The 10,530-nt window shown below is 39.1% G+C and overlaps 1 protein-coding gene across 1 annotated transcript in view; it reads left to right on the top strand.

Annotated features, from left to right (window-relative positions):
- Positions 1–1,443: 1,443 nt before the first annotated feature.
- Positions 1,444–10,530, top strand: part of HNRNPLL (heterogeneous nuclear ribonucleoprotein L like) — a 39,293-nt gene continuing 30,206 nt past the window's right edge. The window contains exon 1 of the mRNA XM_081264355.1: positions 1,444–2,019. Coding sequence (XP_081120481.1) covers positions 1,831–2,019 — 189 coding nt within the window. The 5' untranslated portion in view covers positions 1,444–1,830. The remainder of the gene's footprint in view (positions 2,020–10,530) is intronic.

Here is a 10,530-nt window from a genome sequence, read left to right as displayed (position 1 = left end):
TATTTATTTATTTAGACAAGTCTCACTAAATTGCTTAGGGCCTCGCTAAATTACGGAGGCTGGTTTCGAACTTGGGATCCTCCTGCCTCAGCCTCTGGAGTTGCTGGTCCGGAACAAACGGATTTTAAATAGAACTGTATCCCTTGTTGGTATTTACTTTCCAAACCATTGCAGCACTTTTGCCCACAATATTTCCTTATCTGTGGCCAGCTCTGCAGCTCCCTCTTTTATACTTCTGTTACTCCCACTTTATCTTAAACAGTAAATTTGTAATTGTTTTTTAGTTCTATTTTGTCAATATATACCAGTAGCCTCACACAAATTTGATTATAACTGTGTAATGCTGTGGAAAAGCTTGGAATTGAATTCTTAAATGATCAGCAATGTAAATTATAAAGCACAAAACAGTGTGTGTTAAAGTACTCTCAGCAGTAAGTAGCTTTTTTTTTTTTTTTTTTGAAGTATCTGAAAGAATTAGGCTGGAGAAGGAAACAATCCACACTAATAGGAAAAGAAGGCTACATTTAGGAATGAGGGACAACAGAACACAAGAGAAATTACGTTTCTTTAGTTTTGCCAGTTTCTCTCCTGAAAGATATATTAGGCCTTCATTTTGAGGCCGTCCACAGAGGAAGAGAACTGTGGACCAACAGAAAAAAATTGATAGGGTTTCCTTATCTTTCGAAAATCATAAATAGAACATCCAGAAAAGAATCAGGATGAGCATGGCAGTTTGTAGGGGAAGTTGAAAACATTTAAATGGGCAAGGACTGAGACATTGCCATTAAAGGTTCAGATTGCAAATAACCCATCCAACTGACAGGCGCCTGTGAGGAGCATCTTCCACAGACTCGCACCTCGCTGATGACTGACGCTCAGTAAATGTCTACAGCTCTTCTCGAATAATCTATTAGCCGCACTGAGAGTCCACGCACTTTATCAGTTTTTGCACACGACCTAGGGTAAGGCTAAACTCTTGCTTTCAAACCCTCTTCTCTCCTCATCCCCTTAAGTTTTAGGGCTGCTGTGTAGGGTATGTGTGAAGGATTTTAGAGGTTTTCCTCATCCTCCTTTGAAAAAAAGAATAAAAGCATTTAAATTAGCGGGAGGGCGGTTAACAACCGCAGCCAGGCCCCACCGCACGCCTCGTCGCCACTCTGGATTCACTGGTCGCCCGCCTCCCCTGGAGCAAGAGTGTAACAACGCCAACGGCCGCAGGGCCTCAACGGTTGCAGGGATGCGCGCGGCGGGCGTTGAGCTGCCAGGACTCGCAGGCTGGCGGAGAATTCTGGAGGAGCTGGGAGCTAGGCACTGCCCGGCCGCGGACGGCTTTTGACGAACAGGTCTTCCAGCCAATTGGAAGCCAGGTCGACTATCTCTCCTGCCAATAAGGAGCGGGACCCGGTTGGGGGGCGCTTCCCGCGGGCTGCGGCTGAATTCGATCCTGCGCGGCGGCTGTAAGGGCGGGGCAGAGGCTCGGCTTGCACGGCGGGGAGCGGATTAGGGGAGGAGGGAAGACCGGAAGCCACGGTCGCGTCCCCAGCTTTAGATTCGCTCCCCGGGGCTGGGAGCGGAGACCGAGTAGAGGGGAGAGGCTGAATGTTGGCTCGGTTATAAAGGGGAGCGGCCGCTCCGGAGCCTCCTCCCGGGGCTCCCCCCTCAGCCCGCCTGCCCGAGCTCTCAGCCACCGGGCTTTAGGGCGCGCGCCCCCCGCGGACGGCCCGGCAGCTGAAGAGGCGCTGCCCGCGGCGGGGACTGGCCGGCGGTGTCTGAGGCCCGTACCCCAGCGCCACCCCCACCGCTTTCCCGCTGGTCCCTCCGGCCGCCGCCATGTCCTCCTCCTCCTCCTCCCCCAGGGAGACGTACGAGGAGGACCGGGAGTACGAGAGCCAGGCCAAGCGCCTCAAGACCGAGGAGGGGGAGATCGACTACTCGGCCGAGGAAGGAGAGAACCGCCGCGAAGCGACGCCCCGGGGCGGGAGCGATGGCGGCGGCGGCGGCCGGAGCTTCTCGCAGCCGGTAACAAAGCGCGGCGCCGCGAACTGCTTGCCCGGCGGCTCCCGAGGAATCAGGGCTGGGCGGCTGGGCACTGGCCGGGCCTCGCTCGCGCGGCGTTTTCCTTTTCTGCTACGCGGACGCGGCGGACCGGCGCCGGGCCCTCTTGGGACTCGTGTTATTGCCTTTACCGGTTTCCCGCATCCCGAGCTCGGGCCCGGCCGGGAGTCACCTGCCCGGCTCTGAACTCCTGGAGGGTCGCGGGGTGGGGGACGTCGCTTCCGCTGCGGGGGGCTTTGGAGCATGACTTGCTCTTTGTTGGTTAAAACTCTGGCGTGGGCCGCCTCTGGGACCTCTGCTCCCTGGGGCGCCTCTGGCCGCAGCATCTCCGCGCTGGGGGCTCTCATCACATCGGTCCTGAGGAGAGAGCTACTAAGTGACAAATTACGTCTTCACGCTCAAAGCTTACTTCCCCTGAAGGTTTCATTAAAACATTTTTTACCTTTGCAGGCCTGGCGTGCATACTTGGCTACCCAGTTTTGTGATGATGGCTCAGTATAGCTCGGTTACAAAAATGTGTTGGCAGGTGTTAGTCCAACCTTGCTTTAAAGTAAAGCCAATCTTGTTAAGTAATTTTAAGTTTTTCATTACTAATTTACTTCAAATTTGCCCCGCAAAAGGAGGAACTGAACTCCAGTCTATTAAGCACTTTTCCTAGAGTCTTGTCTTTGATGGGGGAAATATTGGCTAGAAGCAGAAGGAAGTGTGCAAACCATTTTATTATCTACAGCAAGTACTCAGCTTCAGCTGGATGGAGACTTTATTAAGGAAACAAAAGCGAAGCAAACGTTTCTGCCCTTTTTTGGTGCACTTATAGTGTGTTAATGACTTAGATGTTCTTCGAACATTTAGTATGTTTCAATTGTGACTAATTCCAAACTTTAAATGGAACTTACAAAGTTGTCCATTAAACTGATTTTAGTACACTAAAGTGATTTTATCCTTACCCTTTGTAAGACGCAAATTGGAAGTCTTTTAAAGCTTTTTTCCTTGGAGCTTGTGTACAAAAAATTCTGGTCAGCAGTCTCCAGTGTTCTCAAACACGGAAATGTGACAGATATTATTGCACCACATTTTAAAATTGAACTTTTTCTTCCTCTGAGAACGTTTCCTTAGCTTTTTTTCTTTTCTTCTTTTTTTTTTTTTTTTATTTTGCACCTAGCTATTTGAAATATTCAGAATATAACTTTGTAGTGTGAAAAAAGGAAATTCTTCTCAGGAAGTTTTCGTTCTAAATCAACTCGTGTGAAAGTTGGAAATAGGAATGTTGTAACGGATATTTAGGTATATTTAATCAGTATATCTCTTTTCCAAAAGTCCTGGTTGGGTTCCTGTGCAGCGCCATAAAATGTCTTTAAGTGTCTTGGAATACACTTAAGTCAGTTAATAAAAATTTGTTTTTGAAAACATAAAGCGTTAAGCGAATAATATTAAATTGAGTGGAGTAGTGGAAATAGCACTGAGCTAGGACTTGAGGAGGGTCAGGACTCTTAGCATACAATTTATGTGACCTTGAAGATGTTAATTACTGCTCTGGGTTTTCTTAGTCTGAAACTAAAAGTTGAACTACATGCCTTCCTCACCTGAAGCCTTAGTTAAATAATGAACTTAATGTAGGTTTTAAATTACCCAGGCAGAAACTAACATATGTAGACTGAGTTATAAATTCTAGCTTTTGTTAATCGCACTGCTGTTAAATTTCTTAGGAAAGGTTGAGTTGCTTTCTTTTACTCTAGAACTAATTCTGTACTGTGGAATATAATGAGGCTTATTTCTCCTGTTTTTAAACATTGTTTTCCCCTGTGAGTTTTTTTTTTTTTTTTAACACCATTCTAGCTATGGAAACTTATAAAGTAGGCATTCCTTGGATAGAAGTTCACTAGCTAGTGCTTCATCTTACAAAAATATGGTAATTCATCTACTCGAAGAGAGTTTGGCCCAACCTTGGTGGTCCTTCAGCCTATGGAAGAAATACCTTGGTCAAACTGTTAAAGTAAATGCAGATTAGATATGTTGATGGACAATCTTTTCAACTCTAGTTGGAAGTTTGTAAAATACAAAGACTTTTGAAAGATTTACATTGTTTGGCTGTTCATAATTCAGTTTCTGTGAGTGTTTAAATAGTATGTTAACAAAATTTAAAGAGGAAAGTAAATATTTAAGAAAGACTTGAAGATGAATTCATCTTTGTAAATTGATATTTGAAGGTGTATAAGAGTAAGTATTTTAAGTACAAGAAATAAAACACCTTTCAAATTTGAATCTTTGGTACTTATTTTTTATACAGCAAAAACTCCCAAGGTTTTAAATTCACAAGCTTGATTATGGAGGTTCGTGCCATTTATTGCAGTTATTTTATTCTTGTGGAGTAAATAGTGTTCTTAAATTTAGCAGACATGAACTTCAAGATCATATTATTGAATACTCTTTTGGTATCCTCTTAATTTTATAAAATTAAAGCATTAATAATATTTGCTTAATGCTTGACCTCCAAATGTTAGGGCTTCCCGTGGAAAAGCCAATTGAATAAATTGGGATGGTGTTAATTTATTTTGGAGATTGTTTTTCAGTCATTCCGTTCTGCTAATTAACCAGCAGAGATTGAGTGATTTGTTTGCTGATGAGGTAAAAATTTAAGTTTCTCAACTTTTAATAAATAGGCTTGCAAGTAAAATGCCAAGATAAAATGATAGCTCCTAGGATTTCTAAATAAAGGATTATACATTACATAAAGAATCCAGTTTGAATTCATGATATACTACAACACTTGCATAATGTATATTACAGAAATGATGGGACTATTATGATGGCTGGCTCATTGGACGAATATGGAATGGAAGACAGGATAAGATCATTTAGTTTGGCTTAACTGCCATAGAAGTTTCGAAAATAGCAAACATGGCAAGTTATGTTCTCTTTTGGGGGACTGGGATACTTAAGAATGTGTACCCCCTGAAGGTAAATGCTATAACTTGAAGGCGTGTAGCAATAGTGTCCATTATTTCCTCTAGTTGCTATAGTAGAGTGAGGGTTTTTAGGGCTAGTTTTGGGAAAGAGTTGAAAAGTAGGTTTTACTATCTTTTAGCGTTAACAAATGACTATCTCTTCATGTTAGTATGTCTAGTGAAAAGAGCAGAGGGTGGAGTGTGGCTCAGAATGAGAGTGTGAGATTAGCATATTCAAAGCCTTAGGTTCAATCCCCAACATTGGAAAAAAAGAAAAAGTGCTAATAGAGCCAGTTAGCATATCCAAGGTGGGTTATCTTCCCTCTGTTGCCAACAAGCTTTTTAACTTAACCTGAGACTAGGTGGTGTGTATGATTTTTAATCCATTAAAAACTAGTAATTGAATCAAGAGTTCAAAGCCAGCCTTAGCAAAGGGTGAGGCGCTAAGCAACTCAGTGAGACCCTGTCTCTAAATAAAATACAAAATAGGGCTGGGGATGTGGCTCAGTGGTCCAGTGCCTTGGTAGTCCTTGAGCTCCTGCCCTGAGCCAGGTGCCATTCTCAGTGATGAGACATAATATCCCATTATCCAGAAATCTGTGATGCTGCTGCCTCTATTGCCTTTTTAACCTCTATGAAATTGAAATGCAACTTTCAGGCCTTGTAGATACAACCACAGTGACAACTCAGATGAGCTTAAACAAAACAAAAAACGAGAGAATAGGGAATTTCTTGGCCCACGTAACTGGAAAAGCCAAATAATGGCATTAGTTTCAGGCATGGTTGCATGTCATAAGGACTTGATTCTCTTTTTGTGATTCAGTTCTGTTTTTATTCTGTGGTGGTAAAGCTAGACTTAGATTCTTAAAGCTAGCAAACAGTACCCTTTCTCCCTCTAAATGTCCATATTTATCCTCTTTGGGATCAGTGGTCCAGTGCCTTGGGGATGCCACTTTTGACTGCCCTCCTTCCCTTAATGCTGGGCTTCCTTTGAAGTTGGAGAGGCATGATTGTGTGTTTAAAAATTTTGGTGGGATAACATTGAGTTGAGGTTTTTGTTGTATACATTGTATTGCTGGATATCAAACTCAGAACTCGGGGCCCGACTGATGCTAGGTGATCTCTACTATTAGGCTATATCCTCAACCACCCCACCTCCCTTTTTTTTTTTTTAATCAGGAGGAGCAAGGAGTTGTAGGTATGCAAAACCAAATGATTTCTACTATCTAAGCAAATCATAATAAAGGGTTTTTAAATATATATATATATAAATCATGTTTTTTTTTAAATTTTGTTGTGTGAATAAATGTACCTAAAAGCTTGGATAGTTTTCTATATTTTGGGTCTGTTGCATTGTTTTTTAGAAAGAGAAGACAACCAAATAAAGAGATAGAATTATTTAGGAAGAAAAAAAATGTAGATTAGCTTAAAATGTAGTATGAATTAATATTTACAGCATTCTTTGCAAATTTTGTCCTGATCTATGTAAGTGCCTGTAGTGAGGGAGGTAATAATCTCACATGTGGAAATACTCATTTCTTGGTTCTATATTGATAAAATCTAATGTGTCTAGAGAAAGATAACTAGAATGGAGAAGGCACTTAAAATCACCTCATAAGTGTAACAGGAGAATCTGGAGGATATTTAGTTTAAGGGTAAACTGGGGTGTGATTTAAGAAATTGCAAATAATTAGAAGATTAGAAGATGGAAAGGTAGGTGAAGATAGTGGGTGCCAACTATCATTTATTGAGTGTTCAATAGCCATATCGAGCATTGTTTGACATTTTTTATGTTTGAATTATTTATTGTTGTTTTGCATAAGAATTTGTGGGTTTTTGTTGTTTTTTAGCAGAGCAATTGAGGTACAGAAAGGTAATATAACTATCCTAAGATCATTGAGTCAGTAATTGTCCAAAGATTTGAATATTGGTCTTTGACTCAAAAAAGCCATTTTGGATGGGAAATAGCAAAAGACAGATTGGATTGTAGATTATGAAGAATTTTCTTAAAGTATGATAGATTGTCTTGAGGCTAGATTATCATTTAGCATTGTGTTTGTGGGTGTTTGATGTCAGGGAATGAAGTACTGAATTTTAGGTTGGTCTTTTAAAATCCTATACAGGAGGAAGAAAAAAAATGTTCAGTAGTTCTTGAGCATGTGTTACGCACAGAGATATAGGGAAAACAAAAAAGCTTTAAAGACATTATGCCTAGCCTTTGTGAGTTTAGAATTTAGTTCTTGCTTACAAAGACGTGTTAATGGATTCTTGTCTTTTCTTTCAGATAGAAGCTTAGTTTGTACTCTATTGAGTTTCTTTTGTCTGCAGTAGAGACTGGTCTTCAGTCTGCAGCAGTTAAAATTAGATCTGATGATTGGTATTATTGGTTTATCTTTGAGATGGCCTTTGAGGGGCTGGATGTTTTTGTCTCTATCCTGTAGTGGAAACCAAATAATGCCTCCATTATAGTTGACTCATTTATTTAAAGAAGGGATATACAATTGGGGAAAAAAAATGTACATTGCAAGCATGCTTTCATTTTTTGGGTGTACACCTGGAATATTGTTTCTAGTCTGGTAAATAATAGATCATAATAGACCAGGAGAGACCCAAATACCTAAACATTTGAAGTAGAAGGACTCTGTATGAGAAAGGATTTAAAAATGACTCCATAAGCTGGAGAAAAAATGATTGAAATACTATTATATATATAGTATATATGTAATACCGAGTTATCTACCAGTTTAGGAATCAGATGGCATAGTATGATTCTTAAAAGAGGTTATTTTCGGTCTGGAGATAGCATGTGAGAGAGGCCTTAGGTTCCGAAGCATCATGAAAAATAAATAACAAGTAAATTTTAGGGTAGGTGAAATAGGCTTTCCCAGTGATTTTTTAGATTTCTTGTCACCAGTGTATAAATAATACAAGAAGAGAAAATAGTGATTTAAAAAGAATGCTAGTATTTTGGGTGGGGGTCGGGTGAGGGACACAAGAAAGGATCTGGAGGGGGGAGTAGAAATATAGTTTGAAAAGACATCTTTAATATATCTTTTACATTTGAAGCAATCCTAGAGTTTTAATTTTTTTTAATACAGAAAGAACTAGAAAACTTTTTGTTAAATCAAGGAGGACACAATTTCAAGTTAGGGAAATATCAAAGTAGATAAACTCATGAATAGAAGATTTGTTGAATGGGAATAAGTAAAATACAAGGTGTGAGGATATGTCTTCTGCCTTGAGGTTGAGAAAAATCACATCTTTCCGCAAGTACCATGTTGATTACATTTAATATTTTCCGGGTTTTTTTTCTGTTGCAAATTCTTTTTAAAAAAAAAATTATCATGTAATAATTGTACATATTTATGAGGCACAATGTGATAATTTGGTACATGTATGCAGTGTACCATATCAGAGTAATTAGCATTGCCATGTCGTCCAGCTTTTAGGAAATGACTTTGGTAATGTTAAAATGAATTCTTCTGAGGGATTTTTAAATTGGTTCTGTAACCTTTTTTTTTTTTTTTTTGTGAGAAAGACTACTTTGAAAAGTAGTCACTTTTTTTAGCACTATTCAGGATAGAGATTACTCCATAATGTGAAGGGAAGAGGAGGAGATGTGATCAATTAGTATTGTTTTATTAAAGTAGGTGATGGGCTCATGGGGTTTTTTAATATTCTTAGTGCCTTCTTTGTAGGTCTTAAGTATTACATAATTTGGTAACTTTTTTATTATATAAAATCTTCTATTACATATACCCCTAAACTTTTTATTCAGTTTTGTTTTTGTTTTGGGGTACTGGGGTTGAACTCGGGCACTTGACCATGAGCCATATCCCCAGTCCTGGTTTTTTGTATTTTATTTAGAGACTGGGTCACACCGAGTTGCTTAGCACCTCACTTTTTGTTTGTTTATTTTTTTTAATGTGCTGAGAATCAAACCCAGTGCTTCATGCATGCTAGGCAAGCGTTTTACCACTGAACCACAACCCTCGCCCAGCACCTCACTTTTGCTGAGGCTGGCTTTGAACTAGGGGATCCTCCTGCCTCAGTCACTGGGATTACAGGAATGTACTACTGCGCCCAGCTATTCTGCAGTTTTTTAAAAGAATACTTTGTTGTAGATGGACAAAATACCTTTATTTATTTATTTTTATATGGTGCTGAGGATTGAACCCAGTACCTCACATGTGCTAGGCAAGCATTCTACCACTGAGCTACAACCCCAGCTTTATTCAGCAGTTTTTAAGAACATTTTGCCATTTAGGGTTTTTACCTGTCTGTATCTGCATAGCTGTGTTTATACTTCCTACCCCAAACTATTTGAAATTGGTTCCAGACATCATGCTACTTCATCCCTAAATACTTCAACATTCCTAAGAATAAGGATATTGTTTCACATAACTATTTTCATACATATTATATTAGATAAATCTAATGTCCTACCTGTATTCAGAATTCTTCATTGTTCGTCTTCTATAGCAGTTTTTACTTAGTATAAAATGAAGTCTTACTATTGCATTTGGTGGTTGGTCTCCTTAGTCTCAATCTAGAATCTTCTTTTCACTATATTTTGATACTAGCTTTTTGAAGAGTCCAGGCCAATATTTTTTTATTGTCCTTTTATCTTTGCCAGCTGTTTTCTAAGAATTGCATGAAATGACTATCTTAGCTATAATTTGTAGTTACTATCTATTTTGAGAGTTAGACTTGTTATTTAAAGATATGCTCTAAATTAAGAAAATATTATTAGTGCTCTCTTCCTGGATATATTTAAGAATTTAATGATGATAAAGTATATCTGATGTTGAGTTTCACCTAGTAGAGTCTTGTTTATTAATATTACTTGAAGGTGTTAGTATACCTAGGGTACAGTCAGAATGAGTAATTTCTAATTTAGTGACATTTAATGACTATTTGTTTAACCATAGAAAAGACTGAACATAGAAATTTAAGTGAAATTTCAAGGATTGAATTGGTGTTTGCAAAAGACTGAATTTACTTGTTGAATTTGACAATAGCATAAGAGTAGTCCTGTGATATTTTATGTATTTAAATCAGTTTCTTTATCCTCTGACATTCTTTTTATTGGCAGCACTTGCCATTTTTATATATTTCCTAACAGTCTTTGTAGAAAGTAGAATTGGAGCTGGGTGTGGTGGTACACAAGGCAGAAGGATTGCAAGTTCAAAGCCAGCCTTAGCAACTTAGTGAAGCCCTAAGTACTTTAGTGAGACCCTGTCTCAAACTAAAAAAATTAAAAATGCTATGGATGTGGCTCAGTGGTTAAGTGTCTCTGGTACAAAACAAGTAAAATTGTCAAGTATTTTAAAGTAGCTTTAAAAGGAGTTAATTTTCTTAAAACAGTGCTTTTAGATTGGTCTATTCATAGGAGAAACGAAAGTTAATAGATTATTTTGTATGAATCCAGAAGTTGTATATGAAGTGGTAATGAAAAAAAGTGCCTGGTGTCATTTGTAATATAGATCTTTGTCTTAATAGAACTTGGATTCAGTGAATGAGAGCTATT

This window comes from Spermophilus citellus (genome assembly GCF_964194105.1).
Source record: "Spermophilus citellus genome assembly, chromosome: 13".
Classification (NCBI taxonomy): domain Eukaryota; kingdom Metazoa; phylum Chordata; class Mammalia; order Rodentia; family Sciuridae; genus Spermophilus; species Spermophilus citellus.
The sequence above is the reverse complement of the archived record's forward strand: the minus strand, read 5'-3'. Positions and strand labels throughout refer to the sequence as shown.